The sequence below is a fragment of the Phoca vitulina genome, unplaced genomic scaffold, assembly GCF_004348235.1.
Source record: "Phoca vitulina isolate PV1807 unplaced genomic scaffold, GSC_HSeal_1.0 scaffold4, whole genome shotgun sequence".
In the NCBI taxonomy this organism is placed as follows: Eukaryota; Metazoa; Chordata; class Mammalia; order Carnivora; family Phocidae; genus Phoca; species Phoca vitulina.
In genome coordinates this window covers 14,338,892-14,357,022 of record NW_022589707.1, presented here as the reverse complement: position 1 = coordinate 14,357,022, position 18,131 = coordinate 14,338,892, and the positions used below count along the sequence as shown (strand labels likewise).

Below are 18,131 nucleotides of genomic sequence, written 5' to 3'. Positions count from 1 at the left end.
TGGAAAAGCAGAGGCCCTGAACAAGTCAAAACACTCTTGAAAATAGAAAAACAAGGTTAGAGGTTTCATACCACCTGATTTCAGGATTCTGTATAAGCCACAATAATCAAGTGGTACTGTGGTACTGGCTTAGGGATAGACAAATAGATCAGTAGAACAGAACAGAGTTCAGAAGTAGACCCACATGTATGTGGTCAGTTGATTTTTTTGGCCAGGATGCCAAGTCCAATGGGGAATTGGTAAGTCTTTTTAACAAATGATACTGATATCTCAACCCCTGTCTCACACAAAAACTAATTTAAGATGGACCTAAATATAATATCTAAAACAATAAAGCTTCAAGAAGAAAACATCTTTAAAACCTTGGGATAGACAGAGATTTCTTGGACATGACAAAGGCAGTAACCATAAAAGAACCATAAAAAAAGAACCATAAAAGAAAAAATATGGGGGCACCTGGGTAGGAAGTCGGTTAGGTGTCTGACTCATGATCTGGGGGTTGTGAGATTGAGCCCTGCTTTGGGCTCTGCACTGGGCATGGAGCCTGCTTGGGATTCTCTCTCCCTATCCCTCTTCCCCTTCCCTCCTCCCCCCCACCCTGCCACGTGCAGTCTCTCTCAAATAAATAAATAAATCTTAAAAAAATCTTGATAAGTTGGGATTTCAACAGAAGTAAAATTTCATAAAAGACGTTAGAAAAATAGAAAAGCAACAGACTAAATAATACTTGCAATAGATATATATGACAGAGGACTAATACCCAGAATATTTAAAAAACAAACACAGATTTTAAATTCTTCCTTTTGTTCCCTTTTTCCTAACTCTTGCTTAGAATTCCTCTAGGATATTTGTCCAGTTTCTGGCCTTCAAAAGACCACTCGTCAGGGCTTACAAATATTAATGTGATTGATACCTGAAGTTTTAAAGGCTGGAAGCACAGGTATAAAATACATCCTGAGGAATCAGTGGTATCAACCACTTAGGTCTTACAGAGTGCTAAGTAGATTGAGATTCTACTCATTGGTCTACTCTCTTCCTTTAATTTACCTATTTTCCAGCATCCTCATTCAAGATAAAGATGAATAGTTCTCCCAAATTAAGTACCGTAGTTCTAAATATTCTCAATTTCAGTTAACCTGTTGTTTGTTCACAATACATACTTTAATAAATTTTAAAAATAAAATAATTCCAAGACTTGGTCCAGTATTTTGTAAAGCAGTCCAGTAGAAAAATCAGCATATTCTTTAATCTAAATGTAGTGTTCTTGCTACTATTTGGTGAATAGACTTAGGCAGCACATGTGCAGAGACATACAGTGGCTAATAACTGGTATGTTATTTTTCTCTAATATGCTTAGCCAGCTAATTTGCTTCTATTTTTCTTTTACAGTTTCAGCTCCTAGCTTCAGCTCTATTCAAATCTGGTTCAGATTTTACAGCTCTAGGTAAGTATTCCAGTGTAGTTTATCCAGCTTAGATGCCCTAGCTTTGGGGAACTGGGTTTTGGTTTCTCTTATTTATTTATTTATTTTTTTGGTTTTGGTTTCTTTTAAATGAAACATCAGGTGAGATGTTTATCTAAACAAATGGAGCAAGTTTCAAGGTAGCATGCAAAATTTCTAATAACCTGCTACAAAGTTATTTTCCATGCATCAGTCACCAGTTCATGGGTTAGTTTGCAGTTCCTATTACACCAGTTGCTAGGTTATTAGGCAAACATGGCAGTAGAAGCATGATCAAAATAAATTAACTTGTATAGCATTGTTTCGGAATATAGGCTGTGAATTACTGGTACAGTTACTATGAGATAACTCTTCTTGGTTGAATGATTTTTTCTCTCAGTTTGTTCTTTGTGGAGTTGTGTCGGATCAACAGATTGGTGATGGGGTAGGCAGTGAAAACATTATTTTGAGCTCTGAGAAAATGCATTATCTCTTTCCTGAAAATGGGAATTTTTGTGTGCTGTTATCTTAATTGTTTAAGATAGATTCTACTTGAAACTCTGGTGTTTCTCAGACACCCCAGACAGGGGCATCAGTCTTCATTTAGAAATACTCTCATTTGGTATTAATGAATTATTAAAGTAAGCTAGACTGTAGTGAAGTGGGGAATTCGTAGAAGTGCCACAACCCAGAGCTTCATTCAGGTCAATTTTTAAGAATCTTTTGATTAGGATAAGTCATTATGACAGCTTTACTTTTTCAACAAGATTGTAGGCTTTTGAAGTATGGGAATTTCCAGCTTTCCTCTTGTCATTATAAAATACAGTCACACTGTGAATGCTTATTAATTCCATTGATGCCAGTGCTATTATTGTTTGCCTTAAAATTGAGCAGTAATACTGAAATTTTCCAGGATATGTAATACAGATACTACTCTTTATCTCTGGAATAAAATAACATTTTGGAATATCAATTTAATTTCTTCGTTGTTTGTCCTTTTGTCTCCTAAAGATGAACCATACCTCAAAGGAAAAAAACAGAGCATATATAATTCTGGTGTTTTTCAATGAGATGGGAAAGAATAGGAATTTTCCTTGGGGTCTTGCCCTTTCTTGTTCCATAACCAGTAATTGAGGCTTCTCCATTGATCTAGGCAACTCTAGTTCTGAGTTCTAATTCCAGAATACATAGGATTCCACAGGGCAGGACTGAGCAGACTGCCGTAAAACATAGGTTCTCTGAAAATTAAGATAATCATTTACCACGATTCCATACACATAAATGTCTTGAGGCTAATAGAGATCTTAACCTTGTGATGGAGAACGTAGGTATAAGCATTATTTTAGAAAGTCCGTACCCTTGTGAATTTCGTCATTTGAAACAGAGATTTCGTGATACATGAATTAGGAGCCTGGCACATAGATCCTTTGAATAAACATGTGCCTTGTTATGTATGGATACCACAGCCCAGAGCCATTATTTTTATTTTATTGGTGGGCAGCACTAAAATGTCTCTGGCTGACTTATATGTAGCCTTTATTTATTTATTTATTTTTTAAAGATTTTATTTATTTATTTGACAGACAGCGAGAGAGGGAACACAAGCAGGGGGAGTGGGAGAGGGAGAAGCAGGCCTCCTGCTGAGCAGGGAACCCGATGCGGGGCTCAATCCCAGGACCCTGGGATCATGACCTGAGCCGAAGGCAGACGCTTAACAACTGAGCCACTGAGGCGCCCCATATGTAGCCTTTAGAACAAGAATTTCTTGGCAGTAACTTAAATACGTTAGGCTGGTGTCAGCAAATATTTTACCTTTAACTTAACTCCTTTCTTTGGTCTCTGCCCTATTCACTGCCAGCTAATATATTTTATCAGGAACAGTTTGTCTTACTTGGATTCCAAGCAAACCTCAGATAACACTGAGGATAATACAAACAATAGAAAAAAATACAAAAAGAAAATTCCTATGGGGTTTTATTTCCTACCTTCTCTGAAGGGAGGCAGTATCTTTAGTAGTTAAGAGTTGAGAATGTAGGAGAGCGGTTAAGAGTCAGAATCTAGGTTCAGATATCAGCTTTGCCACTTGCTAATTTCAAAAGTGACCTTGAGCAAGTCACCTTTTTTTTTTTTTTAAGATTTTATTTATTTATTTGAGAGAGAGAGACACAGCAAGAGAGGGAACACAAGCAGGGGGAGTGGGAGAGGGAGAAGCAGGCTTCCTGCCGAGCAGGGAGCCTGATGCAGGGCTCGATCCCAGGACCCCGGGACCGTGACCTGAGCCGAAGGCAGACGCTTAACGACTGAGCCACCCAGGCGCCCCAAGCAAGTCACCTTTCTAATAATTAATTTCTCTATCTCTATAAGATGGAGGTAATAAGAGTACTTACCTCAAGTTGTTGAGAGAATTAAATGAAATAATTATGGAAAACACTTAGCACAATAAAACAGTACATGTTCCATTCAGGGTACTATTATTATTATCTCCCTTAAAAATATAATCTTGGAGCACCTGGGTGGCTCAGTTGGTTAAGCGTCCAACTCTTCATTTTGGCTCAGGTCATGATCTCAGGTTCATGAGATTGAACCCCACATGTGGCTCTGCACTCAGCAAGGAGTCTGCTTCTCTCCCTATCCCTCTACATCTGCCCCCCAGCCCTGCTTTACACCTCCGCTCATGCGCATGCACACACACATGCTCTCTCTCTCTGAAATCTTTTTTTTTTTAAAGAATTGAAACCAAATGGGTTATTCCATGTATATATGTATACATTTTTTATTTTTTTTTTTAAATTTTATTTATTTATTTGACAGAGAGTCACAGCGAGAGAGGGAACACAAGCAGGGGGAGTGGGAGAGGGAGAAGCAGGCTTCCCGCTGAGCAGGGAGCCTGATGTGGGGCTCGATCCCAGGACCCTGGGATCATGACCTGAGCCGAAGGCAGACGCTTAACGACTGAGCCACCCGGGCACTCCTATGTATACATTTTTTAAAAAGATTTTTATTTTTAAGTAATCTCTACACTCAATGTGGGACTTGAACTGACAACCCCAAGATGGAGAGTCACAAGCTCTACTGACTGAGCCAGCCAGGTGCCCCTAGATGTATACATTTTTCATGTACAGATAAACTAAGTATTTCATTTTCTAAATTCTCCAAAAATACTTGCCTCCACCAAACTTTCTGACTGACTTCCTTCAGAATTGTTTATCTTAACCTTTTACTGAAAGTATTTATTAGTGTCCTATGTAATTAAAGAATCGGGCACCTGGGTGGTGGTTACGTGTCTGCCTTTGGCTCGGGTCATGATCCTGGGTCCTGGGATCGAGCCCCGCATTGGGCTACCTCCTCGGCGGGGAGCCTCCTTCTCCCTCTCCCTCTGCCTGCCGCTCCCCCTGCTTGTGCTCTCTCCCTCTCTCAATGTCAAATAAATAAATAAAATCTTAAAAAAAAAAGAAAAGAATTAAAAAGATGGAAAGTGATTTACAGATAGCTGGCTGGCATTATCTTAGTTTTGAAAAATGACCGACATCAGAGGAAAACAACCTCTGGGGATCTTTAATTTAGAGCTTCTGGTGGCTATGGGTACTTTTAAACTTGAACTCAGACATTTTGCTAATTTTTAGAGCTATGTCTTGTTTCCAGAAAGTATGCACTGAAGCAATTTAAGCATATTTTCAGCAAGGTATGTGACAAGTAGGAAAAATCTGGTCTGTAGTACATACTGCCTTTTTTGATCTTCACACCTCTTTTTAGGACTTTTAGAGTCCAAATACGTGCAAAATATGAATTCAGACAGATGTTTAAAACATTTTATGCCTAAAGTAGTTCTTTTTGTCATTGTGTTGACACTTGTGAATGAGGAGCCTTAAGAATTTCGCAGCATTTGCTGTGCCCTTTTAGCCTTTATACTTTTGCTATATCCACCAAATTTAGATTTCAGCAAGATACTTTCTTCAGCCTCTTGTCTGTAGCCCACATGTTTACAGATACTTTTTATATAACAATAAGTTTATTATTAGCAATAGAAAGGATCAACAAACTTGTGTCCAGGAGAAAAATGAGAATTCTTGCTATTTCTTCTTTACCAGAAGTAGGGAACATTACCTAGTCAGTATAGGATGTTAAGTTAAAAATATATTCCTAGGGGCACCTGGGTGGTGCAGTGGGTTAGGCATCCGACTCTTGGTTTCACCTCAGGTGGTGATCTCGGTATGATTGAGCCCTGCGTGAGGCTCCTTGCTCAGCGTGGGGTCTGCTTCAGATTCTCTCTCCCTCTTCCTCTTCCCCTCCCTCTCATTCTCTCTCTCTCTCTCAAATAAATTAAATAAATCTTTTTTTTAAAGATTTTATTTATTTGACAGAGAGAGAGGGAACACAAGCAGGGGGAGTGGGAGAGGGAGAAGCAGACTCCCCGCTGAGCAGGGAGCCCGATGCGGGGCTCGATCCCAGGACCCTGGGATCACAACCTGAGCCAAAGGCAGACGCTTAACGACTGAGCCACCCAGGTGCCCCAAATTAAATAAATCTTAAAAAAAAAGAGAGAAAAAAATATATTCGTAATAGGTCACTTTTGTTTTTAGAGCAATCATTGTCTTCAGTGATGGTAGTAGTGATAAAGCAATAGCTGGTATTTATTGACACTTACTGTGGGGCCAGGTACTATTTTAAGCACTGTACATGTCTTAACTCATTTAATCTCCATAATAACCCAATGAAGTAGTTACTATTATGATCCCCTTTTATATTGGAAGGAACTGGGACACAGAGAAGCTTCGGTAACTTGCCCAGGAATAGTACTAATGAATGGCAAAACTAGGATACAAACTTTAATAGTATGGTTTCAGAGCTCACTCTCTAAACCAATTATACTACTTTTCATTGAGCTTTACCAGTGTCTGCCACTCTTGAGTGATTAGTTCTTCATTCCATTTTATGATGAAAATGAAGGAGGGGCGCCTGGGCGGCTCAGTCATTAAGCGTCTGCCTTCGGCTCAGGTTGTGATCTCAGGGTCCTGGGATCGAGCCCTGCATCGGGCTCCCTGCTCGATGGGAAGCCTGCTTCTCCCTCTCCCACTCCCCCTGCTTGTGTTCCCTCTCTCGCTGTGTCTCTCTCTGTCAAATAAATAAAATCTTTAAAAAAAAAAAAAAAAAGAAAATGAAGTGAGAGACACACTGATTAGGAGTATGAGATTTAGAATCTACATTACCTTTTTTGTCCTAGCTCTGCCATTTAATTAGTCATGTTACTGTTGATGAGTTTCCTAGTGCCTACCCCTTTTCAATGTATTTAAAAAAAAAAAAACAAAAAACTTTGACTACAGATAAAGCTTAAGGTTCTCCTTGAACAACTTTCTTCAATCTCTGTCTCTTCTGAAGTGTAATCATTCATATCTGGCAGATTTACATACACACACAACTACATACACACACCTACAAATACAGTGATTCTCTTTATTTACAGTAGTTACATTCTGTAAAGTCATAAGGAACTGAATTAGTGAATACTAAACCATTTCTCCTATGGGACATACAGAGTTAGGTTCCTTATATAATTGATTAATTAACATTGCACGAAGCTTATCAAACACATGTATTTTTCCATAAGGCACATCATGGCCTTTTTCAACCTAGGAACACTAGATAGCACTTCAGCACTATGCTTGGGGACCATTTTAAGCAGTGAAGTCACAACAAAAAGCACAAAAATGTGAAAAATATGACACCAGTAGATTGAAAAGGACACTTGTTTATAGTATGAGAGGTGTTAAAAGAAGGCAGAGCATCACCCAGTTCACCCTTGGCTGACAGTGTGTGCCTATGCTGATTCAAATGTTTACTGCTCTCCACATGTCTGTGAATGACCACATCGTGCCACAAGTATTGATTTGGGGGTTACAGGTACATTTTAGTGGGTAGGCAAATGCACAACTAAGGAGTCTGCATAATAAAGATGGACTGTAACCACACACAAACACACACAGATGTATAGTTTTGTGTGTTCTGGTTTTATTTATTACGCAATGTAAAATATGTATTCTACAACATAACGTTTTAAAATTTAATGATGTGGCTTGGAGATGTTTGCAAGAAACTACACTAGATCTATTATATTCTTATTGAGTAATTCCATAATAGGATCTACCATAATTTAAACATTTATCTAATGATAGTGTGAATTTCAATTTTCTCATTGGTAAATGGTGAATAAAAGTAAAACATGTTCAGATGGTAACCACACTTACCATGGGGAGCATTGAGTAATGTATAGAATTGTCAAATCAAAATCACTATGTTGTACACCTGAAAGTAATATAACATTGTATGTCAATTATATATACTCCAATAAGAGAAAAAAATTAAGTCAAAAAATAAATTAATTAAACATGTTCTTTTAAGGGTTAAATGAACTTGGCACACTGCCTACAATTTAAGTCCTCAGTGAATATTCGTTAACAAAAATAAATAAATGGGTTTTGGAGTCAGATAGACACGGGTTCACATTCCATTCTCTTCCTTCACCAGCTGTGAGATCTTACTAAGTTACTGAATATCCCTAAGTTGTCTCATCTGAAAGGGGAGTTTATTGATAACTGCTTCATTAGTTTTTTATAAGAATGAAATGTGGTCAGGGTCCCATGGGTGGCTCAGTCGGTTAAGCGTCTGCCTTCGGCTCAGGTTGTGATCCCAGGGTCCTGGGATTGAGTCCCGCATCGGGCTCCTTGCTCAGTGCAGAGCCTGCTTCTTCCTCTGACTGATGCTCCCCCTGCTTGTGTGTGCGTTCTCTCTCTATCTCTCTGACAGATAAATCTTTAAAAAAAAAAAAAAAGAATGAAATGTGGTCATATATAAAGTACCTAGCACAGAGTAGGAACTCAGTGTTTCCCTCCCTCTTAAATCATTTAATCTCATGAAAATGTGTTTACTTCATTTGATATTACTTCATTAGGATACATAGGTACTTCATTAGTAATATATTAGTAATACATAGGTATTACTTCATTAGAGTATTACCACAGAATCAGTATCTTCTCTTAAAAATAAAACCTATTACGGCATTTTTACAATTATAGAAAGTAAATAAAACAAGGGGAAAACCCTAAAGTTGACTACAGACAGTTGGTAATATTACCACACAATAGGGGGAAAAAAGAGAGAAACCTTTTCAGTACAATGCTATAGTGCTTAGACTATACTCTTAGTGAGATATAGTCTAAAGACAAAGCAAAGAAATCTTGGCTTTTTGTTGGTAGTGGTACGGATATAGTAATTCTGGAACATGTTTTGTATGTATTTTACATTGAACAAATGAGTAAATATGGTGATGTTCTAGAGAGTCAGTTTTCCTAGTGGGAGAAAGGAGATACTGTAAATAGGGAATGGGATTAAGGAGAGGAAGAATCCTGTAGAGTTCTAAAAAAATGGCAATCATCAATAAAATCACAAACTCATAATCTTGCTTTAAAAACAGCTGTGTATATAATACGTGTGCACATATGTGTACAGGCCTAGAAACACCACCACCCTTGGCAATTAACACAACTGATCTTTAATTCTAAATGTCACTCACCACTAAAAGGAATTAAGGCTCCTTGAAAAAAATGGCTGATTCCAGAGCTGTGTAAAGATGAGCTTGGATATCTTGCTCTGCCAGGAAATAAGGAAGTGCTCAAAAATTAATGGGAACATTAAAAAAGACACAGAAACAAGCTCAAAAGAGCTCTTGCTGCCAAAACTGGGACAATATGAGTATTAAAATGAATAATGACAGTAATAAATATGATATATTGAACAAGAAAAGGATCCATGAGTACATACTCATGCAAACAAATAAAATGGAGGAAAAGCTCTTCATAATTAGTGTCAGTCAACAAATGCAGAAGGAATTGTAGAGTTAGGAAAACACCATCGGTGTTTTGTTTTAGCAAGATATAATTGTTTTAAGCAAGAATCATCAGTGAAGGCTAATATCATTGGGTTCAGGTCTGTCGGGGAATAGGATATTCACACAGTCTCAAATTGTCTTCTTGTCAATATTTTACTAATTGCTGGAGGTGCCTGAGTGACTCGGTGGAGCGCCTGACTCTTGATCACAGGTCTTGATCTCAAGGTTGTGAGTTAGAGCCACGTGTTGGGCGAGGAGCCTACTTAAAAAAAATTTTTTTTAAATAAAATATTTTACTAATTGCAGTGGTAGAAAACAACACCTTCACATTAGAGAAATCTGGCCATACCAGCTTAATCAGGTGATCACAGTTAACATTGGGACGAACGGATAGCATGTGCCTCCTGACATGATGCAGTGGGAAGCACACAGTATCACTTTTGTAGTATTCTTGCCAGAACTGCATAAATTCAATCTGATTACAAGGAAGCAGTCAGACAACTCAAATTCAACACATTCTACAACTCTGTAACTGCTCTGAACTTGTCAAGGATATCAGTATCATAAGAAACAGAGGCTGAGGAACTATTCCAGGCCAGAGAAAACTAAATACAGTGTTTGATACCGGATTGAGTTTTAGATGAGTAGGGAAAATGACTATAAAAAAGATTATTGGGACAAAAATGTTAAGTTTCCTAAATTTAATATATAGTGGTTATTTAAGTGATGTTCTTAGGTGAAAGAACTCAAGTATTTAGGGGTGAAAATGTCTACAATTTACTCCCAAATCATTCTACAAAAAAAGTATGTATAGGGTACAAACACAGAGAGAGAGAGAGAATGAGAACACATGTGACAAAATGTTAACAACTGAGTAATCTAGGTAAGGGTATATGAGTTTTTGAGGTACTATTCTTGAAACTTTTCTAGGAGTTTGAATTTTTTCAAAATTTTAGAAAACTCCGAGAAGCATAAAATAGAAAAAAAAAATCTCATTATTCAGAGATAACCTTTGTTTACATTTTGGAGTATTTCCTTCCATTCATTTCCATGATAGTTCTTAATTAAATCTTAAGCTCCAAAGAAGTAAACATTTGCCCTCAAACTTAAAATAATAGTAAAAAAAATTTTTTTAATAAAAAGGAATGTACCTTTCTTGAGGCATTGTTTATTTTCCTTCCAGGAAACTGGTATCCTTGGCAATGTTCTGTTCTGTTCATGTTCTTTACAAGAGTAAAAAACAGAGTGTACCTAAAACTGTATTGTAAGTTGAATGAAAATTGGTCCAATTTGAAATAATTTTCACTGAGTATCATGGCATATATAACTTTCTGGCACTATTTCTGTGTCTTATGGTACTCAGTAGGGCTCTCATGTCTCAGCCATTTAACGAACGGGGAAATCAGAACACTACTTTGTTTATTTTATCATTTTCCTACTTCATACGTACATAAGAAATTTGAAGAAGCTTAAAACAATATACAAGCTGACGAAAGGAAGGAAGCATCTCACTGAATATTCCTTTGGCTGGAATAAACTTGAAAATTAAATGTTTACTAGAAGTTAAAGGGGGGAAATATCCTTTAGTTCCATGGTCCCCACCTTTTAAGAATGTCATCCACTTTCTAATGTTTATCTGGATAAAAGTAGTTCATTGCTCTCTCTCTCACATGACGTGTGCCTGGCCGAGAGCGTGTGCATAGTACCATGAATGTATGGCATTTACTATGTTCCAGGGACTGTTCCACGTTACTGTACATGTATTTCTTTCACTCAGTTCTCTGAGACTACTTCCAGCTCTCAGGACCTTAATGATTTTAGACCACCTTCTAAAGAAAGTGATTTTAGTATATTTTTTGTTTTGATTTTATTGTATTTTTTTAAGATTGATTTATGAGAGAGAGAGTGGGGGAGGGGCAGAGGGAGAGGGACAAGCGGACTTTGTGCTGAGCACTGAGCTCAACGCAGGGCTCGATCCCAGGACCCTGAGACCATGACCTGAGCCAAAACCAAGAGTTGGATGTTTAACCGACTGAGCCATCCAGGCGCCCCTGATTTTATTGTATTTTTATTATTAAAAAAAAAAAGTTTAGCGGGTCAGAAGCATTATAAAGTCAGAAAGAGAGGAGTGAAAATGCCTCAGTGGACTAGAAGAGGAAAATGCTTGTAAGGAAAAGAAGAGAAATCGCTATTAGTTACTAAGGTGCCAGTCATTAGAACAGGTGCTTCTCACATAATTGCATTTAATATGCACAGTAATGCCATGAAGTAAACAAGATTAACACAAATTTACAGCTGTGGAAACAGTAACAGAAAGGCTGATTCACTTACCTAAGATCACCCCACTGGCAGGTAGTAAAACTGGGTTCAAGACCCATGTCTGTCTCATTTTAAAATCAGATTTGGGTTTGGTTTTTCCATTATACATTGCTGCTTTTCTCAACTGGCTTCTCTGTTACATGTTTTAGGCACAATGGATGAGTTTCTTTGTATCTCTCCTTTACCAGGCTTTTCCGACGTGGATCACACCTATGCTCAAAGAACTCAGCTCTTTGACACCTTAGTAAATTTCTTTCCTGACAGCATGACTCCCCCTAAAGGCAACCTGGTAGATCTCATCATGCTGTAACTGGAGAGCCGCTGGACAGCAATGCAGAACAGGAGTCTGCGTTCAGTATTTTGGAGTGCAACTCTGTTGACCGACAATTAGGCTGCCGTGATCGAGGACTGCACCAGAATTTTGAAGGGATCTTTACTGTCACAAGTTTTAACCCTCTTCCTTCATACCCCACCTCAGCCCCTTTCTCCTCATCCTGTTCCTGAATTAGGTTAATAAAGTGAAATTGGTATTATTTCCATTTAAATATATATATATTTTTTTCTTACTTTAACTTTTAAGAACGAATGAATATAAAAGAAGAAATAATCAGGCAGTTTACCCTTTTCTGATTTTTATTTCATTTTTATAAAATTGGGGCAAATAAGCACTATTAACAGACTCAGTGCTAGAAAGAAGAATGGGGTTTTGTTGTTGGCTGGTTTGGCCTCTCCCCTTTCTCCCCCTTTCCCATTTCACTTTGCCTCGCATCACACAACTGCTTGTAAGTGGTGTCACTTGTTTACCTCTTCACTTCATTCTTAAAAGTATATAGTTCTGTAGGGCAAATGATGTATGTTAAAGTGATATATGTGTCTCTGTTGACTAGAGTCTTGTATTACGTTAAACAGTAGGAGGAACAGAGGGCTCAAATTTATGCTCCTTGTCATAAAACTAAAAAATGAAACCCAAGATTGATCCAGGTACTATCTGAGATTGGTATATAGTACTTCTATAATGATATATTTTATAGTGGATATTACAGTAGCTTTGAGTCACAGAAACCTTAAACTGAGGAGAATATAGTTCAGAACCTTTAAGAGCCAATATAAACATGACCAGCAAGATGATTCTAGTAGTGATTAATATGTTCATTGATGTCTTTGTAGCAAATTTTGGAAGAAAATGACTCTCCTCTGTTAGAGCTGTGATTCCATTTCTCCTTTGTGCTCTTTGTAGCATTTTCACTTGGGAGGGTGGGTTTCCAGAGCTATGCTTCTGCTTATTTCCATATACATTAGCTCCCTGCGTCTGCGTCTGTATACTGCTATCTTAAAGAATAATGGTTTGTAGTTGTCTTACGGAATACAGCTGACAGGCATTTCACAAAGCACACAAGCTTTAAAGTGGAGAAAAAGAAAATAATGGTGCAGGTGTTTTTTTCATTAAAAGAAAGGCAGATAGGCTTTCCCACTGTTCCATTTTTTTTTTTGTGGGGGATGGAGGTATATATCATTCCATGAGGTGCTGTGGGGTGCAGTATAGGAAGCCCAAACCTGGCCAGTGCTTGCATTTACTCAAAAAGTGTGCTGCATGCAACTGACACCCACCATGCCTAAAACAGACTAAGTAAATAAATGTCCATCAGTCCAGTAGCTCTGAAAAGTGAAGGACTTTGGGGAATTGAGTATGTCCCTGAGTAGCAAGATTAGGCCTCACCAAAGAAAGAGAAGACTTTGACCTGCACTTTTCTTGAAAAGTCTCATGTATAGGAATGAGACTGAGATCCCTCTTCACTCTGTCTTTATTGCTTGGCTTCACTGCTTTTGGGAATGGACAGAAATCTATTTTTCCTAGTTCCAGACTTGAATCTTGGGCTCCTTAGCTTTCCAAGCATCCCAAAGCTATCCATAGTGATTTATTAAACAATTAGATTTGTATCTTACCTTGTGAAAGCTATAGTATGTAATTCACTAAGTACCAAATTGTGCAGCTACGGAATAACCAAGTGACTTGATAGGTGAGCAAATAGAATCTACTTACATTCTCGTACAGCTTCATAAAATGATAGTCCCCTGACAGTCAAGAAATAAAATAGTATCACTAATACTGTAGCCTATTGAATCTTGTTTTGTGGAAACAAGTACAAATCAAAGAGTTGATAGGGAAGAACTTTATCGATAGAGTTTCTAAATTTAAAAGCTCTAGTTTGCTTGCCGTGAATTCTGGCACTTTAAACACACTAACCAAATGAAAGTCTGCTGCCTCCACCTTTTGTTTCTACAGTGCTTTCTTTGTCACTGTTTTCATGAGTTCCGTAGATTCCATATTTGGAAGAAACGCAGTTCTTGACCTCAGTGACTTTTTGTTTTTGTTTTTCCCTAACTGACTCTCTACTATTGCTTTTTAACATAAACTTGTTTTAATTTTATCTTTCCTCACTTTATTTAGATGGAACTTTTGCCCTTTTCATTTCTGAATTTTTTTTCACTAACATGTTTAAATGGGGCTGAATCATAGTGAACCATTCAGTGTTGCCTAAGTGAGATACACTGTTGAGGAGGTTGTTGACTCGGTGGAGTTTGTGCCATGGGGCTCTAAAGGAGCATTGCTGGAAATGATTGCAGGAGAACGTAGGGCTTCATCATATCCATGACCAACATAACACATTGCTCACATTTCACACCAGAACCTGATTTGAAACTTGTTTATATATTTAGTGAGGAGCTACATATATTTCCAAGAATACCAGCGGTGTATTATAATTTAACCTAGTTTAGTATTTAGATACAGTGTTTAGGTAGGCCAAATTATCTGTGCTTTATTCCTTGAAATGCTTTCATTCTAGCTTAGTGAGTCCCAGTTGAAACACCTGGCTGATGCTTTAGATGCATTCCTTAGTAGGGCACAGTTTTTACTCAGTTTCATTATCTCTTGCTTCAGCTTCATTCCCATTTCTCTCTTTCACAGGGGAATGCATTATTCCAGAAAGTAAACTAGATCTCTGACATTATTTTCAGTGCTTGTACTTGATGAGAAATTATCTGATTTGAAAGATACTTCTAAAATGCATTTGTATGCTGTGGAATAACAGAGACCTCATGTGGCCAGTTTGACTAATTCAAATAATCTCAATCTCCTTCAAGCAAAGGAATCCAGACTTGGGTGCCTGACTCAGTGCTCAAGCTGACAGTCTTAGCTTTTCACGAGATTATCTTTTTAGACCTGGTTTTCATTGATGCTAAAACTGACCTGTCTGTCTAATAAGTAGAAACTGATAGAAAACACTAGAAAGTTAATTTACTGGTTTATCACAGAAAGGCTTGTTGGGTTTAGAGCACAGTGATTTAAGATTATAAAACTGCATTCTTGGGTGAAATATGTATTTTGAATATAAATGGTTCCCAGCTTATCCTTCTAGCGGATCTCTTCACATCTGCCTTAAAAGTGCTATTTAGAGATACATTAACAGAATTTCATGTAATAAAAAAGTTTGAAAATCTAACCTACAAACAAAAACTGCATTGAGAATGATGTTCAGTGGATCCAAAAGCACGTAGGAACATGTTCCTGATTTTATTCTCTGAATTATACTCAGTTTCATGGTTATAACATGAAGAAGTCATAATTATTCTTAACACCATATGGAATTCATTTGGTAATTATGGGTCATTTACTTATTTCCTGAGTGAATGTTGTGTTAACTCTTTAGGTGGTTGAATGTTACCTGGCAGTTGGGAATTATGGTTTGAAGTGATTTTTATGGGAGGGGATCATTACAATGTGTACTCTAAACAAAGTCATCTAGCTATTAAAAACATAGCCTTCATAACCCTTCTTTTCTTAAAAATCCATGATCGTCTGCAGTTTCATCTATTTTACATAAATTCTGGCCTGAGTTTTTACTAAGTTTCAAGTTCTTAAAATTGTCCTTGATCTGGGATTGCATGCTTCCTCAGGAAAAGTTTATAGTTATTGGAGAGTGTCCTACAGGGTCTGCATATGACAGTACTTGTAGATTAGGTCTTTGGGCTCTTTCACTCGAAGGTTTTTGTATTTCTTATTAGTCAAATAACATTATTCTTCTGTGATTTTTGACTGTAGCTTATATCTCCCTGTGATTTGTATCAATGCTGAAATGATTTGACTATCCAAAATTTCTAGTGTAGAGGTATTTCAGTTGAAGGTGGACGTTTCCAAGTTTGTTGAAACAGTTCATTAGGAGCCAACTAGATCAGCTGATGATGTTGCCATTGTTTGTTTTGGCAGGAGGACTCATTACAATTTATTGATTTCTTCACCAGATGCTTTTTTTCCTGGAAAAAAATATGCTATCTTAGAGATTTTATTTTACATAATTTCTTAACCTTGATTTCCTCCTGCCGACCAAATAGTGTGAATTTTACATCCATTATTTCCTTAGCTGACCTGACTTTATTCTTGGCTTTTTCAGCCCTAGATTCCCTAGGTTTTCTTTGGCATTGCTTATGAGTGTTGTACCACTTAAGAGAAAAGGTCAAAATCATTTTGAGGCAAACATGCTCTTTTATCCTTGTTTATGACAACAGAATAGTGAAATTTAAAATTGTCCGTTATGAAAGAACTAACAATGTTGAGACATTGCTGTCAGAACCCTCGAGTCCTTTTCATCTGGAGGATAGTAACATGGCTCTGGCAGCCTTCATGGAGGGGCCAGCACTGGCTTCTTTTCCTGAGACTAGGAAGCATAGTCCTAAAACTGATGATCACGTACAAGTTTCCTAGCAGAGCTCATGGAATTCAGCACATCACCAGATTTCCATTTGCCCGTTGTCTTTTCTTTATATTTTTTAGCCTTTTTTCCCTCTATTCCTACTACCTCTGAGTAGCACTGATGTTCTGCTGAAGTTGGAATCTGTGTTAAAAATTGACTTTCGATTTCTGATGTAATTGTTTATTAGGAATAGCTTTGATTGCTATGAAATGATTGGTATTTGTTCATTTTTAAAATTATCACTGATAATCATGAAATAATTCACCTTCCTTTTTATCTGCGGCTCAGACAGTTTCAATGAACTATTAAACATTTGTGTGCAGCATCCTATTTTGCCTGTCTATATGGCATTTTCACTTGGAGGAATTGAACCCCAGGAACAGGGCTAGAGGAGAATGCGGATATGTTAGAGAAAGGAAAATAGGAGCTTTTTGCTCGTGGATGAGAAGGTCCACAAATCTAAATGAAAAAGAAAGCTCTCCATTTTGAACCCTAAATTCATTTTGCTAATGCAGTGCTGTGAAGATGACTATCAAAAGGAATCACAGCTCAGTTATTCTGTGTCGTCTTTGGAAAGCAGCATTCCTGGTTAGTTTCTTTTCTCATCTTCTCCCAAAGAGCTGTTAGAGGTCTTGGAACGGAAAACCCACTGTGATGGGCTCAAGATTTTAAACTAGCTGAGCAGTTTATGTTCAGCCATTTTCTTGAGAAGGATCCAGTGGGAAAACCAGCAATAAAACATTCTGACATGCAGTTTTGGGGCTCCCATGGGACTTGCTTTTTCATCAAGTTGAAGCTCTTGCCACAGCACAAGCTCTGTACCATCTGGGATGCTAGCATTCACAGCACTTAGTGTGGATATCTGAGCTGTCTGCCACACCAATACCAGCCTGAAGAGATCATCATTCTTCAGTTTCACCCAGTGCTTAATGACTGCCAGATTAATTGGCAGGAAGGAAAAGCACTGTGTGATATACTGAACAGGCCTGTGTGCATGATTAAGGAGTTGCTCAAGTAGCCGGTTTTGAGCTTTATTTCTCTCTTTTGTTAACAAATCTCAAGAAAGAAAGCCTTTGTTACAGTTTAGCCAGTGTCATTTGGTTGGGGTTTATTTTCGAGCCTTTTAAAATAGGAAGAAAATTGTCATTTCATGTTTAACTTACAACCCATACAGAATTACACTGGCATCAATTGTTTTCTGTACTTTAAAATTAATTATGCACAATCCCATGGGTCACTGTTTATCTACTTTGCCAAGAAATCCATGAGTTCTGGCATTAGAAGTATTTAATAATTTTGGAGGTGCCTGGGTGGCTCAGTCAGTTGAGCTTAGGTCTTGATCTTGGGGTTGTGAGTTCAAGCCCCCACGTTGGGCTCCATGCTGGGCCTGGAGCCTACTTTAAAAAAAAACAAAGTATGGAATGCCTGGGTGGCTCAGTAGGTTAAAACTTCTGCCTTTGGCTCACATCATGATCCCAGGGTCCTGGGATCATGCATTGGGCTCCTTGCTCAGCGGGGAGCCTGCTTCTCCCTCTGCCTGCCACTCCCCCTGCTTGTGCTCTCTCTCTCTCTGACAGATAAATAAAATCTTTTTTTTTAGGGGCGCCTGGGTGGCTCAGTCATTAAGCGTTTGCCTTCGGCTCAGGTCATGATCCCAGGTCCTGGGATTGAGCCCCACATCATCAGGCTCCCTGCTCAGCGGGAAGCCTGCTTCTCCCTCTCCCACTCCCCCTGCTTA

General features: G+C 38.0%; 1 protein-coding gene across 6 annotated transcripts in view; it reads left to right on the top strand.

Annotated features, from left to right (window-relative positions):
• The window catches only part of MKLN1 (muskelin 1), a 313,020-nt gene extending 298,963 nt beyond the window's left edge, over positions 1 to 14,057 (top strand). For all 6 annotated transcript variants that reach the window (XM_032401559.1, XM_032401556.1, XM_032401557.1 and 3 more), the window contains 2 exons: positions 1,390 to 1,444; positions 11,831 to 14,057. In XM_032401559.1, the coding sequence (XP_032257450.1) occupies positions 1,390 to 1,444; positions 11,831 to 11,952 (177 nt within the window). In that variant the 3' untranslated portion in view covers positions 11,953 to 14,057. The remainder of the gene's footprint in view (positions 1 to 1,389; positions 1,445 to 11,830) is intronic.
• Positions 14,058 to 18,131: the final 4,074 nt, after the last annotated feature.